Raw genomic sequence first — 20,918 nt, 5'->3', positions numbered from 1 at the left:
TTTTTTAGACACATTGGTAAAAAGTTACTTCCTCTCCCCACAATTTCCAAGGCATTATTTTTTTTCCTTTTACTTATATTTATTAACTGCTCATCAAAAAATATTGTTACTCGAAACCAGACATGGCACAATCAAAGCGTTTGCGAAAAGCATTACAATTGGTGAAAAAATTATTTAACTGGAATGTCATCTTACTGAATTAACTTAGCTATATGTAGTTAACTTTAAATATACGAAAACAGATTTAAAACCAGTTTTTATAAATTAAAGACTAGAAACAGGCAAAAATTATCACTTAAATCTAGATGGTGTCTCTCTGTTGTAACTGAAGTTTGCAAAACAACTATTAGCGGTTTTAGTCCTGCCATATGTATTTTTGAAAGACATACAGCCTGTTCTTAAGTGTCATGGCTGATAAGACTGAAACTGCCAACTTTATACAGCGGTTACTAAAGAATGGATAGCATTATAATGTAAGAAATTTGTATTAAATTATGGCTGAAATTTAATACGAGTCTCTTATTACAATTTGCATATTTTACAATTCCCAAAATACCATTCATTCTCCTTAAAATAAACCTTTTATCATAGTAACCTTTCCTTGAGCCAGTTTCAAATAAACATTACCAAAACGCCCCATAATAATGCAATCGGTGCTAAATTCGGGCACAATTACGAGGTGCTTTCAAAGTTTATTATCTAGGCACTCAAAATTTTAAATAATTTTGTGAAACCCGAGCACCTATTTTTCAATATATTTATTAAACCTATTTAAAAAATTCTTTCCCATGATGGGAAAATTTAATCTTTCTCTTTTATATAAAAAAACATTTTGAGGATATTTTTTTACATTGTTTAATAACTTTTGGATGGGGCTTCGCAGTTTTCATTTCTTTTGAGATGGAGACCGGGATTGAAACTTTTTACCTTTAATTACCTGTGGGCGATGTTTGATTGAACCTTTTCTCCGTTTGTTGGTCTAAAGAGTCAGACAATTAGTAAAGTCCAAGGAACCTTTAACGAACCCTATACTTTTTTTGATAAGACGTGTTGAGGCTTAATTTTTCTCTCTACATAGGGAATGACTGGTCTGTTGGCTGGTTTTTTAACTCTATAAATGCGTACCAACCAATGTTCAGTTGTGTACGCTTCCTCTAAATGTTCTAGTTTTATATTTTTGTTGCCTATTTCCATATTTCTCGTTCGATCAAACCCAGATGGACTTCTGAAATCCAACTACAAAAATATTTAACTTTAGACACTTAAAAACCCTTAACTATTATTATTACTACATACTTGTAATTCACCAAATCTATAGTAACTTAATTTGTACATCAAACAATTTAGTAAAACTGGCGATCCATGTTCATCTACTCTAAACTCTCCTCTATCGGTGAAGTAATCACTTTCCTGTAAAATATCCATAATTCACTTTATCCTACTCTTTAAATAATTAATCTGTCCCACACCTACCTTAATATCTTTTGGGTGCTCTCCCTCAGCTATCCGAACCATCCAAAGGAATTTGTTTATGTCATCACCAGAATAGCCAATAACTCCCCCAAATATGACTAAAACGTAGTCCACATCTAGTTCTTTCATAATTTGATAGGCTGCGGATTCGTTTGAAGACATGGCTTTACCAACTAGGGCTATATGACTATTGTTCCAAGTATTGTTATCAACTAGAGTCGTTCTATTTGCCATTCCCGCAATCTGATAACCGTAATCCCACCAAGACATAACGCGCGAGTGATCTTCCGTATTTTGAGATAGCCAATAATAGGCTTCTCTAAAGTCATCTAGAATTACTCTAGATCTGTAAAAGAATATTAATTTAGTGAAATTCATTGGGAGACTTAAATGAGGCATAATTTTACCCATCAGCTCCATAGCTGGCTAATACTATAGACGGACTAGAATAAGCGTTGCTTGTAACCCAAGTGCAATGAACAGCGAACATCATCAAAACCATCATCATTAATACAACAACTATACTCCTGATATTCGTTCCCAACCCAGAACTCTCTTTCGAAGTGTCGGGTTTAACTTTATTCCTTATACTTCCAGCCTAAATAACATAAAACATCATCATAGAAAATTTCTGAAAAATTAAGCTGAAGGGTAATATAAAATAGTTTACTTTGTCGTAAAGTTTGTTGCTTTTTTTCTCAGAACTGTCGCTTTCATCACTGTCATCAGCACTAGCGAGACTCTTTGGGGTCTCATCTTCTTGGAGATACAAGTGAAAGGAGTGAGAGAATGCTACGGCGCTCAAGACACACACAACGGGGGTGAGAGTTAACATCAAACGGACCATCACACCAGCGAAATAAACGGATGTTATGGCGTAGAGGATTATAAAAACCCTTTCATCATTGACACTTTTGATGCAATACCAGAGGCCAACTGGAAATGTCAAGACCAAGACGTGCAAATCAAAAAAGAATGAAAACCATGTTGTGGGTTGATGTTCCGAAACGGACGCAATGATTGGGATGTGTATTTTTGCGTATCCCGTATCCCATAGGGAATAAAATCTGCCACTCCAAGGAGCGATATAACCTGAATTTGAAGAAATAAACATTAAATTGATAATGGGAGTTAAAATTTTGTTGAACTTGTCACCTGCGTAAGTTAGACCAACAACAGTCAAGAAAACAACACCGGCTACTGACGAGACTGATGCAAAAAATAATGTTTTGAACTCTGCAGATGTTAAATATGTTTGAAGATACTTTAACAAACCGTACGCATTTAACAGAACAAAAACCCCTAAAAGATCAATTCTTGTTTAAAAATTGGAAAAATTTAATTTGGATCTTTCATCATCGTACCAGCTGATGCCATATGTTCACTTGTTCTTACAGGCTGAAAACCCACAAATGGAATTTGCATCGAACAGAGAAGGCCAATGATATAAAATGTACAATAACCTAGGTAGACATTCTAATCAGTTAATAGGGTCATTTAAAAAATTACTCTTAACGTACCAACGTATAATTTATGAGAATAACGACCCATAAGAAGTAAAACAAATACGTGTAAAGGAATGAGATTTATGATGAAGACATATCCTCCCCAAGCGGACACCATATAAAAATATGATAGGGCAGTAAGGCTTGCCCAAAAAATTGATCCAGTTTTAACAGTTTTTACCTGCGAGAAGATACGTAAGTAATCTCAAATTATTTTCTGTAGTTGGCTAAGAGAAATGTCATACCCAGAGATAATAGGTAAGCATCAGAGCAAAAATGGCAATTCCTTCATTGTCATAACTTCCAGCTACTGATCGACTGATATATCCTGGGACTATAAAGAACATTTTCTTCTAATTATTTTTGTTTTTTACTATCAGTTGAAAAGTGTATAACAAACCTATAGCTATAAAACAGGCAGCAAAGAGCCCAGCTCCTTCTGACCATAGTTCTTTGGTCAATAAATAAGTGGCCAAAGCAGTTAGACCACTGAATATTGGTGCCAAAAACACGCATATATCTCTTATGTGGATGGGTATATTTATTAAATGTAAGAGATAATGAATGGCTCCCGATGTTATCATCAAACCAGGGTACACCTGACAAATTAACATGTTTTTTAATACTTAAAAGTAAATGATAAATTTTAGGGCAATGCTTACAGTCCCTCCTACAATCCTTCCTAAAGGATACCAGGCTCTCTCGTCAAACCAATTTAGGAAGTTGTAGAAGCCATGATTTACCATATAATGTGTGGCTCGGTAATTAAACCTAGTAAATGGGGTTAAATTATGTTATAATATTTTTTTTTACACGCGTATCTTGTTTTTAATTGTCGGCTTAGGCGGGTGGGTAAGCCTGTGTCGTACTCCTGTAAATCGCCACTACATACCAAGGGTCGAATTCATGAATGATACTTTCGAATCTTATGACAGCGAAAAGCCTGGAACTGAATCCGGCAAGCCACGCGAGACTTAGAACGGTAACTCGTAAAAGTATTTGCCATCCTATCGTTTGCATTAAAGGGTTATTATTTGAACTTTTCTTTTTCGACTTGCTAACGTGTTGTGTGCCGGGTGCCGCCATGACTACCCGAATGGGCCGAATCTCGAATTAAATTTGCATTCGTGGTCGAGTTAAATTCGACCTGAGAAGCCAATGAAAGTGCGCCTAATCTTCGATAGCATCGTAAGAGGTCCAATGAAAACAGAGTTAATTTTCGCGAACGACTAAACGTGGAAAACGGCGAAACGTAGTAAAATGAGAAAAACTTCCTAACAGTAGTATGCCAGTTCAAGGACAGTAGTAGTATCTACTGTCCTTGGCCAGTTATTCCGTGGTGCGCAAGATAGGATATGCTCAGTTTTGAGACTTAACTTAGGAAAAAACCAAACCCGTAAAAAGAGGAGTTTTCAGTAAACTACGGAAAAAGTAAAAAGTCGAGATTTCTTCAGAAGTAATTTATACGCAGATACTTTAAAGCGTATTTAATTAAGCATGGAAAATATTAAACGGATGTTTAATTCGCGACCGAAAACTATTGCTACTAGAGATAATTTTAATTCTAAATTATCTCTGTTGCTACGCCCCTATAATCACGGTTTATATATTAGCACAGTTTAGACGGCGTAAATTAATTTCTAGGAACCTTGGGTTAGATTACTTGTACCTTCATACGTGCAAAGATAATATGACTACGTACCCTAGATTGGAAATCAAGCTCCTTGCACCAAGTAATCCTTGCTTGCACGTAATGCAGGCTCTTACCATGGACTGTAAATTTTAGAGGACGAGTAAAGCGTAGCCTTCCCCTGTAGAATTTTGGTTTCCCCGAGCATCAATCACTTCGAACTAGAGAGAGAGAGTCCGTCAAGGTATTTGTACCACGCATAGAGATAGAAAAAACTGCCTCCATAGAGCCGCTGCTGGCAGGGCTACCCATAGAAATCTCATAGGTAACTAGAATGCTGCCGTGTAACTGGCAAATGGGCCAAACGCCGTAGCAGACGATAGCCAGATCTCAGTCAATCAGAGCTCAAAGAGTGGTTCTGCCAAGAATTTAATGTCACCAGAGAGAATGACGTCAACTATCTCCCGCTATAGTAGCGGATCCAAGGAGGATTATTATCCTCCTTGGCGGAACCACTCTACGGCCTCTCATTGGCTGAAGGTTCAAGGCGAACTGGCGTCAAGCTCGGCCGTAGGCGGCAGCATTCTAGTTACCTATGAGATTTCTATGGGGCTACCGACATCTAGTTAAAAAGTTTTAGTTAAAATTGCGCCGTGGTTTTTGACTTGCGGTTTTCAAGATACCAGATATTTTTGCGTTATATTGTTTTAAAACAATAATGGATCATGCCTGTAGCTCTAAAAAAATTCTAAACGAAAGAAAACTAAAGGTGAGTAATATAATTTTGGGTTATCTTTTGAAATTCCTTATTTCTCACCTTGCTATGGAGCTCGATTTTTCTGACTTCCGGCGCGAACTCAGTAAAAGCCTAACGAGAAAACGGGCTATCGAGAAACGTCGAGATTTCGAATCTAGGGTTCGTATCTTTGATACGTGCTAGCGTTTTGAGCCTCTTTTTTTTTGACATCTACACATCGGCGTCGACCCAAGCACACCATAACTGATTAATCACGGTGAGATATGTGTAACGGCCACGCCAACGGGGGTATACGTGGGGACAAGGGTGGGGACACCCGCGGCGGAAGTATCCCGACCACCCGTTGGGGGATTGGTGGTCGTCCTCACATGGCCATCCACAAACTCTGCCTCCCAGACGCTTGGGATTACAGGAGTACGCCACTACTCCCGGCCATTTCGAGCCTCTTAAGTTCTTCTGACAGGCAACCCTGTTTTCTACTATGCTACTGGTACGCCCTCTAATGTATATAATTTATTATAAATTAAATTTTTATAAATGTTAATTATAAATACACTAATGAGCTAACGTATTTATAATTTTATAATATGTATTTTAAAATTTATTAATTATCTACGATACATTTAAATTTAAAATATAGGTGGCGCTACATTTTTAAATATAAATATTATTTTAACAATAGTTGATTATAGTTCAGAAACTTTACACAAGCCAGCGCTGTAGGCGCGAAGTAGAATTTTTCAATTCTCTAAACGCGGGAGTAGCTCATAAGTATAGAAATCGGATAACAAACTAGAACAATTTTTGCAATTTTGTCGCGGGTTCCCATTAGAACTTTAAAAAAAAAACCCTGCCTTTGGCCCATGCTTTTCGTTTGGCTGGCAGCGAAAGTTACGCCATCGGTGCCAAACTGGTGAACTAACACTCTATTTCGCCTAAAATTAAATGGCCGACTTTAGCTCGACGCTAACGCGGTTTTTTTTACATCTTTAAAGTAACTTATGTTTAATTAAAGTAATCAACTCGTGTAAGAGTACATACTCAAAAGAAAATATATCTTTTCACAGGTTAGTGTTAGAAATAGTTTTCTTTTTACCATAATTTCCAATCGCTAAGAACGCACTAGAAAATGGTTCAAAATTCCGTAATTAAATATTTAAGGAGTAATTACAGAAACAAAAACATATCTTTTCACAGGTTACTGTTAGAAATAGTTGTTTAACGAGCAATGGTTATGGGGAAAACCGGTGCACAGTAATGGTTTATCACGAATATCTACGTTAGTATTGTATGTACGGCTATAAACCCAAGTATGAACCTTAGGGTCCGGCTATTTCCTACAAAAAATGTTCTATGAACATTTTACATACGAGCAATCGTTGTGTCGTAATCGCGGTTTTAACGTTGTACCCGAAACGCGTCTTACAATTTTGCGCCTTCGTTGACTTAAAACGCATCCGCCGCTCTTCATGTAACCATGGACACTGTATCCATGATGTAACCGTGTTTAAAATTTACCACCCAGCTAACTCTTGTTATTTCTGCAATAAATCGCTTGAAAATGAAGCTATTGTGAAGGTTGTGTGAGAGAAAATGATGGGAAAGTCGGAATAATGGGTCACTTCAATTTAAGTTCAAATTGACTGCCGTAAGGATTAAATCCACAAGACCAGTATCATTGCTTTGAAAAGAAAACACGACACCGATGAGACTGTTCGACAGGAAGAACGGGAGCGAATCAAACGTATAATAAATTATATCAGAAGTAAATGAACCGAAGTTATCAAAATAGCGCTCAGAATCGGAGGGCGTTTCCCTTATGAAAATGATGAGTCAAATAAAAGCTAATTTCCATCCCCGCCGTTTGACACGATAAATTTCCCTTGGGAATTGTGGGTATAACTAACTATATGTATAAAAAATGGTTTAATAAAAACAAAAACGTTTTTTTCGGCCCAGGAGAGCTCAAAATATCAAATTCGAGGTAAAAATGTCACTTCATAAGGAAAACGCCTCCAACATGGGGAGTATAGCAGTCTGATAACTTCGGTTCATTTACTTCTGATTATATTTAATACTTTAAATTAGTATATACATTTTGTATTATTTCAATGCTAAATGTAGACCTCAGAGCCCTCAAGGATACTTGGTTAATACCTTATATAATCCTTTAGCAAAAACAGTTTCTCTAAACAAAAGTACATATAATTTTAACAGAAGCAAACTGAAAACCTACAATAAACTAACATTGTAAGTATTATAAATAGTTAGGCCTATGCGACCCATGTAAAATTCCCAAACAAACAGAGAAGAAAAATTTAACTTTTGGATAAAGATAAATTAAAACAATTATTCAAAAGATAATCTATCATCTCGTAAAATAACAAAGAAATGCAGCAGCTGTATTTACCTTTCGAAAAATATTATTTCGAAAACCACATTCTGGATAGTTGCAGGCTTGCAGCCTTCTCTCGCTTTGTACTTACAACTAAAACCGTTAAAGAAAGGGGAAAAGACCACTAATGAATCATCAACACCTGTAAATGGCTATTTGCATAAGTGCCTACGTTATTCACAAAGTAGACCTGATCATTAGTTTGTTATCCGATTTCTATGGTTCCATTTCGCGCTCTCGGGTGCTCCGAGATCGCCCAAAACCATGAATCTATTTAACCCATGAATATTCAACTGGAATACCCTAGGTCACCTCTAGCGACGCGTGGGGCGGAGCCAATTTATAGTGACGGAGTCGAAGTAGAACTCAGCTGTTATTTATAAGCAGTCGAAGCGTTAGTTCATAAAATGACGCGTTATGGTTATGTTTCCTTTTTGCAGTACTTATCATTAATCTATTTAAATAAATAGATCTATTTCATATTATTATTAGAATAGATTTTATTAGAATAAAATGATAACAGAGCATTTATTATTTAATAATAATATGGCAAAAATTGACTCAGGTTTTCTTCCAAAGTCTCACCGAGGCTTAGCTTTTCAGATATAGTTTGTAGGTTTAAATTGTTATAAATCTCACAGACACTCGATAGCATAAGATTGCTTTCAAAATATCGGAGTAACATTCCTTTTTAATTTATATTTTTATACTAGAAAGAATTATAACTGTAAAGCTTATTTTGAACAAAATAACGTGAACCGTACCTGAGAAGTCATTTCGCGGCTATTCTGCTCTCCGAGCTCTCGTAAACTATCTGGCGCTAAAATGACATCATTTCCGAATTCGTTCTTATTGGCTTAAAGAGTAAATCACTCGTATGGCGCGAAAATAGGCTCCGCCCCACGTTCCCTCAGAGTATACCGTGGCTAATGATAGAGTTGGATATTCATGGGTTAAATAGATTCATGCCAAAACCGATCTGCCGATTTCGACAGATCAACGGATCGAGATGGAGATCGGAGCAAATTTTTGCTTGTTCATTTTAGATTTTTTTAGCAAAATGGCAAACCAGACGCAAAAATTCAAAACCACTAAGCGCGGGAATATGCTAATGGTATGTTCCATTTGCGGTTTTACTCTAGTCGATTGGAGCGAGATCTGTGACGTCAGAGACAGATTCGGAGCGAATCTCGAGCAATCAAATGGAAAATGCTACAGCGATTTTTAAAATATTTTACGAAAATTGTAGTTCTTGCTTTTTATCAGCCAAAATCTCTTAAGGCAAATCTTATTGTACATTAAAGAAAGTGTCGGCTCTATCGTAGCCCTCTGTATTTTTGATTGGGTGTATGTAACCATGGGCAAACTACTATGATTGCTTAGATCGCCGGAAGTGCTTCCACCTATTATCGACTTTCAAAAACGTTTTGTCATTTATTTGAAAGTTGACGATTACGTGATTGAAACACGAGATTGCAGAAAAGCCAATCCAAGCTAAGTTGACTGCGCACGTGATGCCGTAAAGCCAATCAAAGGAAGGGGTTACGTCGAGGCACCTACTTTTGAGGACATAATTTGCTTGCTCAACTGGTTTCAATTTCGACTAAACTCGACGTTATCGACATCTCTCGCTCGCCAATGATACTAACATTAAAATAGGAGCCGTCACTCGCTTTAAATTGAAGCTTCAATAACCTCTTCAGTAATGCCTTAAAATCATTGTTTGTCGTGACATTCTGCTCCCCAAAACATTCCCAGATAATGGTTTTCACAATTTAGAAAATTGTAATTTTGATTTTGGAAATATTCACCATCTGTGAAGAAAATCGTTTCTTGGCCCCTAAAAAATGAGAGCTTGAAAAACCTCAAGTGCGAAAACCGCTTACTCCATCATATTGTTCATAGGTTATTTGGTAAAATGTTCATAAAAGAGCATTAAGAGCAGTCGCCGATACTTTGGCACCGCGTCTTTCGGCTGGAATCGCGAGTTGGCTAGGCACGCCTCATTTTTCTAGAATCGTCACGTAGAATCCTAGCCGAAGGAGCTTTTGGCACAGGCTATTAATCAGCCACCCGTAATTAACACAAATCAGACCTTTGACGAATCTTTTAAATGAGGTGCTAAGGAAGCTTCGCGGCCTCTCTTTCAACAAAGCACGAGGACCAGATAATCTTCACCCTACTCTCCTCGCTAAGCCTTACTTACTCTCCTGTAACAAAAAAACGCCCACATTACTTATATTTATTATAAGTAATTATACATACAAATATATCTTTTATTTCTTAAGTCACTGCAGAAACACAGCGACCAAGTGTTGGCCTATTAACAAATGATCTTACTTTAGTCATGGACCTATAATCTAAGGGGACTCGCTGTTCAGGCGTATGGCTGAGTCATTTTTTCAAATTCGTCTCAGGAAAATGATTGATCCGACATAAGAGAGTTTACGCGACAATGTCCAAAAACACGATCACGAACGCGGCGACAAGCACACCAACCAGAACAAGGTCCATCCGCCTGCAGGCATCAACGGGTGTCCCGTCATGGGGAAGGCGACATGCACTCTCCTAAGGCGTCCAACCATGACTCGAGGACTTCAACGCGGCGGAGGCTCCACTGCTGTTTTAGCGTGACGCTCTGAACATTTTCGTGTTCTAGAGAAGAAAGGTTATTAAGACGTTGTTGACACGCGTGAAAGTCGTACTGCCCCTTTACAGGACAGCAGCTGGCTGGGGAAACCGCCTTTTGCTTAACCCCCACTGGACATCGGCTCCCAATTGAGCTTAATGATTCATCCAGTGGGAGAGGCCTGCACCACTTAGCCAGCATCTTAAGGAGACTGTTACCGACTCTCATGCACCTGTCTCGCGACGGAGGCGGGATTACACACCATTTGACTGCCCTACTACTAAGTTTCCATGTAAACCCCCTACGACTAGTTTACAGGCGCTCGTTAGACGCCCAGGGAAAGGTCTACTAGTTAGTCCATCGGTGCAGACCATGGGTTAAGTGAGTTACCATAGCAGTCCAAGCAACACCCCTTTTTAGTCGAACGTGAGTGACCGATCAAGGGCTCTTTCGAACACAGGAGTTACCCTAGTTTCCCGGGTAAAGCCACTTGGTACTCCAGGCCGGTCTCACTTAATAATTTTCTCGCACGTACTGTCGCCTAAGGCCCGACTAAGATTATCGTAATGATAGTTGAACAGAATCCTTGAGACGCTTCAAAGCGGCTGATGTACCTCAGTAAGCCATCCGATGTAGGCCACTCCTACCGTGTCCAAATATCGGGAACAGTCCACGCTTTAGTGTCGAATGGTATTTCCAAAATATGATTGTCCCTAAGCCTATCGTCGAGACAGATTTAGTATATTTTATTCTCACGCGCTATTTGTACGCGCACTATGACGTTGCTCGTGACATATTAGCTCGCGCTCGTAGTCAATTCGGTGACGTCAAAAATGGCCGACGAATCGCATTGAAGCTATACAAAATATTGCTAAAGACTAAACGTTCTGACTTTCAATACATCGCGGCCTCCGTGGCCGTGAGCGTAAATCGATTAACGCGTGAGGAGCGGAGGTCGCGAGTTCGAACCCAGTAATCTAAATTATAAATATTGCAAAGTTAAACGCGTTACAAGATGGAAATGGAAACATCGGTAAGGTAAGTACATTTTTTTGTAAGTTTATTTTACGATACCTAAATTTTCTCTCGCTTTCATTGCCAAATAGTATACCGAAAAGGCGAGGAAATCTGAAGCACCCACTAAAGTATCTTTTAAAGTGCAAATAAGACTGTAAGCGCTATGCTTCTCAAATGCTTAGTTGGTTGAGGCCATGAAAGACTGTTAACTTATGTGTATATTTTTCAAACCCTTAATTTTGAGTAGTAAATTGATAAAATATTAAATTGAAAATAATTACGTATTAAATAGAGGCATTGAACTTTTTAGTGTCGCCTGTAATGTTTGTTGTGACTGAAAACTAAAACTAATCTATAAATAACTTGAAAAAACCTTATACCCTTCAGAATTGAAGTTTTGTAATCCACCATTTTGGTTAGCTTGGAAAATACATTAAGAAACACATGGTACAATCTTAGATTAAAAACGTGTTACTGGATATTGCACTCTACCTTCGGCAATGCAATTTCGGGCGCCTTACGAATGGCCCAAGAGAAATCGGGGTGGGGTGGGGTTGTCATTTAAACGGTGAAACAAGTAAATCTCGGCGCATGCGCGTAACGTACAGCGATTTGAAAAAGTTACTGGTTTCTTCGCCATTTAGATCCTTGTTGTTATGATTATTTTGTGGTAAATATAGAAATCACCAGAGATTTCTAATATTTGCGCTAACTTCTAATTAAGCAAATACTATTTAAATTGAATATTATGGGAAGAACTAAGCACTGTACTTATCCCAAATGTAACAGCGTCTCCAAGTGTAAGAAACCACATATGTTAGCGGTATGCTTTTTCGCTTTCCCAAAACCAAAAAGGACACCTGAAAACTGATGTTATACCTTCAGACGAGGCTTGTTAATCCGGGTTTAGACTCCGTTTATTAAACCAAGGTTTATTTTTCTGTACTGAAATGGGTTATAAAAATTAAACTTCGGTTTACCAAACTCAGTTTCATAAGCCTCGTCTGTAAAGGGTATTACGTTTTCATCCAAGCTGTGTAATTCCTTAAACCTAAAACGCACAAGTAAAAAACACGCCGTCTTGTTTGTATCACCAAAACGCGAAAATCCGATAGATGGTGGATTACAAAACTTCAATACTGAACTGAAGGGTATAAGTTTTTTCAAGTTATTTATAGATTAGTTTTAGTTTTCAGTCACAACAAACATTACAGGCGACACTAAAAAGTTCTATTTAATACGTAATTATTTTCAATTTAATATTTTATCAATTTATAGTACTCAAAATTAAGGGTTTGAAAAATATATACATAAGTTAACAGTCTGTCATGGCCTAAACCAACTAAGCATTTGAGAAGCATAGCGCTTACAGTCTTATTTGCACTTTAAAAGATACTTTAGTGGGTGCATCAGATTTCCTCGCCTTTTCGGTATACTATTTGGCAATGAAAGCGAGAGAAAATTTAGGTATCGTAAAATAAACTTACAAAAAAATGTACTTACCTTTCCGATGTTTCCATTTTCATCTTGTAACGCGTTTAACTTTGCAATATTTATAATTTAGTTTACTGGGTTCGAACTCGCGACCTCCGCTCCTCACGCGTTAATCGATTTACGCTCACGGCCACGGAGGCCGCGATGTATTGAAAGTCAGAACTTTTAGTGTTTAGCAATATTTTGTATAGCTTCAATGCGATTCGTCGGCCATTTTTGACGTCACCCAATTTACTACGAGTGCGAGCTAATATGTCACGAGCAACGTCATAGTGCGCGTACAAATAGCGCGTGAGAATAAAATATACTAAATCTGTCTTGACGATAGGCTTAGGGGCAATCATATTTTGGAAATACAATTCGAAACTAAAGCGTCGACTCTTCCCGATATTTGGACACGGTAGGAGTGGCCTACATCGGATGGCTTACTGATCGAGGTACATCAGCCGCTTAACTTAACCCATGGGCTGTACCGATGGACTAACTAGTAGACCTTTCCCTGGACGTCTAACGAGCGCCTGTAAACTAGTCGTAGGGGGTTTACATGGAAACTTAGTAGTAGGGCAGTCAAATGGTGTGTAATCCCGCCTCCGTCGCGAGACAGGTGCATGAGAGTCGGTAACAGTCTCTTTAAGATGCTGGCTAAGTGGTGCAGGCCTCTCCCACTGGATGAATCATTAAGCTCAATTGGGAGCCGATGTCCAGTGGGGGTTAAGCAAAAGGCGGTTTTCCCAGCCAGCTGCTGTCCTGTAAATTGGCAGTACGACTTTCACGCGTGTCGACAACGTGATAATAACCTTTCTTCTCTAGGACACGGAAATGTTCAGAGCGTCACGCTAAAACAGCAGTGGAGCCTCCGCCGCGTTGAAGTCCTCGAGTCATGGTTGGACGCCTTAGGAGAGTGCATTTCGCCTTCCTCATGCCGGGACACCCGTTGATGCCTGCAGGCGGAAGGATCTTGTTCTGGTTGTTGTGCTTGTCGCCGCGTTCGTGATCGTGTTTTTGGACATTGTCGCGTAAACTCTCTTATGTCGGATCAATCATTTTCCTGAGACTTTGAAATGTGGTAAATCAATATTTTAAATAGTCTTACTTAACTATTTTAAGTTTAGAAATGAAATGGATTCCAGTGAATTTGAAAAAATAACTCAGCCATACGCCTGAACAGCGAGTCCCCTTAGATTATAGGTCCATGACTAAAGTAAGATCATTTGTTAATAGGCCAACACTTGGTCGCTGAGTTCCTGCAGTGACTAAAGAAATAAAAGATATATTTGTATGTATAATTACTTATAATAAATAAGTAATGTGGGCGTTTTTTTGTTACAGGAGAGTAAGTAAGGCTTAGCGAGGAGAGTAGGGTGAAGATTATCTGGTCCTCGTGCTTTGTTGAAAGAGAGGCCGCGAAGCTTCCTTAGCACCTCATTTAAAAGATTCGTCAAAGGTCTGATTTGTGTTAATTACGGGTGGCTGATTAATAGCCTGTGCCAAAAGCTCCTTCGGCTAGGATTCTACGTGACGATTCTAGAAAAATGAGGCGTGCCTAGCCAACTCGCGATTCCAGCCGAAAAACGCGGTGCCAAAGTATCGGCGACTGCTCTTAATGCTCTTTAAAGAGCATTTAACCAAATAACCTATGAACAATATGATGGAGTAAGCGGTTTTCGCACTTGAGGTTTTTCAAGCTCTCATTTTTTTAGGGGCCAAGAAACGATTTTCTTCACAGATGGTGAATTTTTTCCAAATCAAAATTACAATTTTCTAAATTCAGAAAACAATTATCTTGGAATGTTTTGGGGAGCAGAATGTCACGGCAAACAATGTATCATTGGCGAGCGAGAGATGTCGATAACGTCGAGTTTAGTCGAAATTGAAACCAGTTGAGCAAGCAAATTATGTCCTCAAAAGTAGGTGCCTCGACGTACCCCTTCCTTTGATTGGCTTTGCGGCATCACGTGCGCAGTCAACTTAGCTTGGATTGGCTTTTCTGCAATCTCGTGTTTCAATCACGTAATCGTCAACTTTCAAATAAATGACAATACGTTTTTGGAAGTCGATAATAGGTGGAAGCACCTTCCCGGCGATCTAAGCAATCATAGCCATCTTCGTTACGTACAGGGCCGTGCTTAGGGGGTGGCGAGCTGGGCGGTCGCCCAGGGCCGCAAAAATTTTACTATAGGGATGTATATACCGGAGGGCCGCTACACTCACAACTTTTCAGTTTCACCCATGCATTTCGCCCGGGGTCGCGAGACCTCTAAGCACGGCCCTGGTTACGTAGAGTGCTACCTAGGAGCAACAAACACAACACGCCACACAATGAGAACGCAACCCGTCAAAAGTCGTGGATTTTCTTGTGTACGTTTTTCATTGGCTAGACGCTTTAGCGCCTGCTGCCGTCGGAAGGGGAAAATTCGGAAATTGTCTCCCCCCCCCCCCCGCCCGTAAAACGTTCAGCGTAAAGGCTCGTGACGCTCGTCCAATGAAATTCATACACAACCCTTCGTTAGCGTGTTTAAAGGCTAGCTGCGTTCTCCTTGTGTTTGTTACTCCTAGGTAAGAGATTTTAGGGAATAAAAAGCAAAAACTACAATTTTCATAAAATATTTTTAAATCGCTGTAGCATTTTCCATTTGATTGCTCGAGATTCGCTCCGAATCTCTCTCTGACGTCACAGATCTCGCTCCAATCGACTAGAGTAAAACCGCAAATGGAACATACCATTAGCATATTCCCGCGCTTAGTGGTTTTGAATTTTTGCGTCTGGTCTGCCATTTTGCCAAAAAATCTAAAAGGAACACGCAAAAATTTGCTCCGATCTCGATCTCGATCCGTTGATCTGCCGAAATCGGCAGATCGGTTTTGGGCGATCTCCGACCACCCAAGAGCGGAAAATGAAACAGGGGAAACTTTATCGGAGCAGATCCGAGTACACAAATGGAACATAAAATGGATTTTGGTACATTTGTTCGAATTTCATTCGTCCGAACGGTGGTTCAAATGTCCGAATGATCATTTGTCCGAATGCCGGAAAACAGGATCGTATGTCCGAAAACGTATTTCATTTGCCCGAAAAATTTATCACAATTTTTGTTGGTGATTTAGTCGTTCAATTTATGTTAACTTTACTGGCGAATTTCATTTGTTCGAATAATCGTTTGTCCGTTTTTTCGAACATTGGGATTTGGGAATTGTTTTTTTTTAAATATTGTTAATATAAGAAAATAGTAACTTTAACGTGAACCTAACCTAACCAAAAATATCCACAACATGCAACGCAATTCCCACTTACTATATCGGCCAAAGGAAAAATGGACATAATAGGATAAATTGATTAGACATTGTAATAAAAATGCGGACAAAAAATAACAGCAATAAGAAATACTAATTTAGCGACAGAATTCAGACAATTGATGCTACCGATTCGAACGAATGAAACAAACAAGTTGTCCAATTCGAACAATTGAAACATTTGTTATTTCGGCGGTTCGGACGAATGAAATTCGAACAAATGTACCTACCCCATAAAATGTTGGTCAGAGCGACCTAGAGAGCTGTAGAGCAGTGAAATGGAAAACGCTATAAAATTAGGTTGATAACCTTCTCTCGGTTATATTCACACGGTGACAGCCAAAAACAATAGAACTTAAAAGCTGGAGGATTGTCGTCTGCTAATCTATTTTTTCGTTTTTGCCACGAAAATCGCGGGTTTTCATTTGTTAAATAGTGGGCGGAGCTTAAATGTCAAAAATTGTATGACCAAATCTGTTGTCTGCTAACCATTCTAATTCAGTTAATTACATTTTTGCCCCAAGGTAAGTTAGAACTAGAACTAACGATTGTTTTACTAATTTTCATATATAGTAGGGTACACGACGTAGTATTACTAGTTGTAATGTATACTGGGGAAAAAACCGTATATATTAACCAAACATAACCTAGTATCTTGTTTTAAAGTGCAAATAATATGGTTTGCACGTGTTTGAATTTTCGGGAATGGAGAATAACTATTATGGTTTTAAAATTATATTTTCCCATCATAGCCTACGAAGAAACTTGGAATTAAAACGGATTATATATAACGGTTACGCGATACACGGTACATTAGTTTTACCTAAACAAATCATTATTTCGTCTTGCGTGGTCGTGCACCCTACTACATCATACAAAATGTGGAACGTTTGAGGGAAACGCAAGGTTTGTAGAGACAGTAGTGGGCAACAATAAAACCTAAAACACAGCCAACTTCGATCACGCGTACCGCGCTTTAGCGGCCCCGTAAATTGCCTGAATTTACCGAGTATATATTTTCCCACCAGGGTTTCGCTACGACCAAAATTTAACGTTAGTCAGATAGGAAAAATCCACAAAAAACAATTATATTTAAATAAATTTTAAAAAACATTGAATTAAACCAAATGTAGGTTAATATTTAACTAATAATATAATCTTTTTTTAATGATTCTAATTTTTTAACGGTGTTTATAAATTATAAAAGAGTTAAGCAGAAACCAAGAACATCCTCTAGATGCTGCCAGTATTATTGTTTAATACTTGAAACACGTGAAAATAAATAAATAAAACAAAAAGTGAAAAGAAGATTCACTGTAACTTCAGGGTAAATATATTATTTTAACATTTTTTATTAAATAATATTAAGTTAAAATATATTATAAGAGCAATAAATTATAATTTTAGGTTTCAACAAGTTTTAAGTTTTCGTCTTTTTAAACCTAGAATAATATTGTATATTTAGTAAGGGCCGGTTTGTAATTTTATCTGACTGAAATTTTTTCCATAATAAAGGTATAAACCTGAACAGAAATCATCCTCCTTCAAATGCAGGCTGAAGACCATCTATCTTTTACCTATTTAGTTCCAAAGATGTACCTAAGCATCTTTTATCTTACTCTTAAAACTAATTAGATTTACAGAAAATACTACCTAAGAACGGTTATAAACTCGTGAAATTGCTATATATATATATATATATATATATATATATATACAGGATCCATAACGCTACTTGGAATGAATAACGGCTTCGATTAACCGCCGTTGTTGCGGAACATAGTAGGCGGAGCTTATAAGCCTTTGTTTGTCACTGAATTTGACGTCATTTAAGGCGGTATAAGCGTTCTAGCCCCTCCCACAATGTTCCGCCACAAAATACCACAGGGGATATGGGGAGATACTCATTCCAAGTAGCGTTATGGATTCCTGATATATACTATTAATAAAGATTTGTTATTATTAATGATTTATAAATTTTAAGAGAGACATTATTTACGCGTCAAAACGCTCTAAGCACCTCTACAGCCTTCAAAACTATGTATTCTAATATGGCGCCTTCGCGTAAAAAACGCGTCTTTTTTCTTCATTTAATATTTATAAGGTAATATTTTTTTTAATTATGAATTATACTTAAATATATTGCGAAAAGATAGTTTAACTTACTATACCTTGTTTTTTCTAAATAGGAAAGTGGAAAACCGCCATTTCACTTGTATTCCCCGCCTTTGGTGATAGTAGATTTTTGGTCGTATGTAGCGCCCCTATCGGGATTATTCTTAATTAACATTAGATGCGAGGCGATTTACTGGGCCGCTAAAGCCCGGTACGCGCGATCGAAGTTGGCCGTGCCTAAAACCAAATTTCCACGCTTAATTTTGGCCTGTTTTCAAATTTCGCGCTGGACATTTCATTGGCATCACAGGACGTCATTTTTACCATAGAGTATAAACTCTATCTATGTTTTTACATAATTACATTCCAGGGTTCCGCCATTGGGATTTTAGTAGTTGGTACTTGGTTAACTAACTTAGTTTGACAGAATTTTATCGTTTCTTTGGGAATATCCCTTTAATATTTCGGTAAATAAGTACTATTATGGTTGCGAAAGTTAAAGTTCACGTAGAATATTGGTAAAGTTAATTTCAAACTTTTTTAAGCAAATGTTATTTTGAGCTTTTACTGTTTTGGGAGGAGGGGCGACTTAAATTATGAAGCTGCATATGCTTTTTCTATTGATCAACATGTAAAAACTTTACGACATCACAATGAAAAGCTTGAAATATTGTCTTAAATATTTTTACAGTGGCAGATGAGGGTATGCCCCTCGCTTCAACGAGCTTCGTCAAAATATATTGGCTGAGGTTCCCGAAGCTGATATTGTAGGGGAAGTTGGTCGATCCAGTAATTATATTTAAATAATTACATTGCTGGCTTATTTCCTTGTCAATCAAAAAACCTTAGGTCATAAGTTAAACACGGTAGTTACTTATATATCTGTACTTCCTTGTTTAGCTTCATTTGAAGTTAAAATCAATGATACATCAGTGTTCTCCAAATTGGAAAGAGGAGCTTTTCCAAGTTTCCAAGAAGTAAGTTTTAGTTAGTAACTTTTTAGTTTTACGCTACCCTTTACTTCAAAAATTAAATTTTTTCTTAAAGATTGTGGAGGAGGTTGTAAAATGCAGCAAGGATGAAACTGTTAGCACAGTGGAAGGAACTCAACCTTCTTTTTGCATTATTTTGTAAAAGTCTACTTAATATTTGAAACATCCTTTAAATCTCTTGTATATGTATGATAATTTACTTGTTAAATGGTGTAAATCCTCAAGAAATTTGAAGTTTGATATATTAAGATTTTTAAAGGACAAAGTAAGATATAAGAATGATAAGAAAATGATATCTATTTAATATGCTACGAATATTATGTTGAACAAAATTGTGTATTATACTTGGTAATTTCTACCTTTTGTTAAGTTTTTATTTGAGCACAAATAAATGGGACTGGCTAAGGTGAATTATATTTTCCCATTGCACAAAGTCAAGACCGTATTTATGTCATTCAAGACAGAAATAACTAAAAAGTGCAAAAACTAGGATATTATTGGTTCAAATTCTCAAATATGCCAAGTAAAGATTTTTTGAATTGGAATTTTTATTATTATATCTTATATAATTAAATTTCTGAGGATAAAAGTTTTCAATTGGTAAAACAACACCAACTTTTTCAACAATTGAAATCTTTCATTTCATGTTTTAAAAAATATAAGTATTGAAGTGAAGTAATAAACATTTTATAATAAATATAAGTATTAAAGCCATTCAAAAACTATTTACCTGGTGAATCTGGTATTTAAAAATGGTTCATTCAATAACTAAAACAACTGAGTTTTTCAACTTTCGGATGGCGCTACTTTCGAATTTTAGGTCTTGACCATTCTTATAAGTATATGAGGATGCCCTAGTGTTGCTTTGGCTTAAAGTTCTTACGGACCTAAATATGTTCTTGATAATATTGCATGTTTTTTGCTTAGCATAGCCTTAAACTTACTGCCAGGTTATTTTTAAAGGTTGCAAGCCCATAGTTTTTAACAGTTAATGGTATAACAGCTTTCCAGTCCATTTAAAATAATTCAAGATATTCTTTTCAAACTAAAACAAACAGCATTTTATTCAAAAACAATAACATTATTCGGCTTACAAGGAATATAAATTGTTAATTTTAATTTGTACAGAGACTTTCACAGTACTCTTTTTTTAAAGTAATGCAAAACTTTGACCATATATATGGCACAAGTCTGTAAATAGTGGCTTTTATTCTAAAGATTAAACATAACACTATGAGTCCTCTATAGCTAATTTTAAAAATCATATTTCATTTAACTCTTTTACATTTTTTTATTATTTTGGACTTTTTCCCCCAAGTTAAAATCCAACAATTACTGGGCTAATGTTATTTTTTTTTGTAACAGTGAAGATGTTATATACAGCGTGAGCTTATGTAGCCAATCTTTGTGTAAAGCCTAAAATATTACAATTGAAAAAGTAACATTTTAAACAAATATTATATATCACAGGGGGAAATTCAACTTTGTCATTTCAGCTACAAGAATTGACTAGGGAAATTATTACGGTTTTTAATGTAGATAATTAGGAAATTTAGGGTTCCGACTTTAAAAGAAACTGGCCATTGTTTTGATTAAGCATTTTGAAAGTTTTTGCGTCAG

At 37.2% G+C, this 20,918-nt stretch overlaps 1 protein-coding gene and 1 long non-coding RNA gene across 3 annotated transcripts; one reads left to right on the top strand and one right to left on the bottom strand.

The window, feature by feature from the left end:
• Window positions 1-743: 743 nt before the first annotated feature.
• Stt3B (catalytic subunit 3B of the oligosaccharyltransferase complex) lies at window positions 744-4,890 on the bottom strand. 2 transcript variants are annotated; one of them, XM_090162456.1, is made up of 13 exons: window positions 4,681-4,890; window positions 3,641-3,749; window positions 3,379-3,577; window positions 3,224-3,312; window positions 2,994-3,159; window positions 2,838-2,936; window positions 2,629-2,775; window positions 2,144-2,565; window positions 1,881-2,071; window positions 1,474-1,819; window positions 1,297-1,410; window positions 1,033-1,236; window positions 744-979 (listed from the first exon to the last, which is right to left on the bottom strand). In XM_090162456.1, the coding sequence occupies exons 1-13, from the start codon at window positions 4,746-4,748 to the stop codon at window positions 887-889; spliced, it is 2,247 nt and encodes a 748-aa protein (XP_090018582.1). In that variant the 5' UTR covers window positions 4,749-4,890; the 3' UTR covers window positions 744-886. The 2 variants fall into 2 exon arrangements, with proteins under 2 accessions (XP_090018582.1, XP_090018581.1); XM_090162455.1 differs by lacking the exon at window positions 4,681-4,890 and adding an exon at window positions 3,871-4,155.
• A 13,768-nt stretch (window positions 4,891-18,658) lies between these two features.
• LOC149922256 (uncharacterized) lies at window positions 18,659-19,703 on the top strand. Its single transcript, XR_016477145.1, has 4 exons — window positions 18,659-18,824; window positions 18,998-19,095; window positions 19,207-19,283; window positions 19,354-19,703. It is a non-coding gene; the product is annotated as an uncharacterized LOC149922256 (long non-coding RNA).
• Window positions 19,704-20,918: the final 1,215 nt, after the last annotated feature.

Source organism: Leiobunum rupestre, chromosome 11 (genome assembly GCF_980474605.1).
Source record: "Leiobunum rupestre chromosome 11, qqLeiRupe1.1.hap1, whole genome shotgun sequence".
In the NCBI taxonomy this organism is placed as follows: Eukaryota; Metazoa; Arthropoda; class Arachnida; order Opiliones; family Sclerosomatidae; genus Leiobunum; species Leiobunum rupestre.
This window is presented reverse-complemented; position numbering and strand designations above follow the sequence as displayed.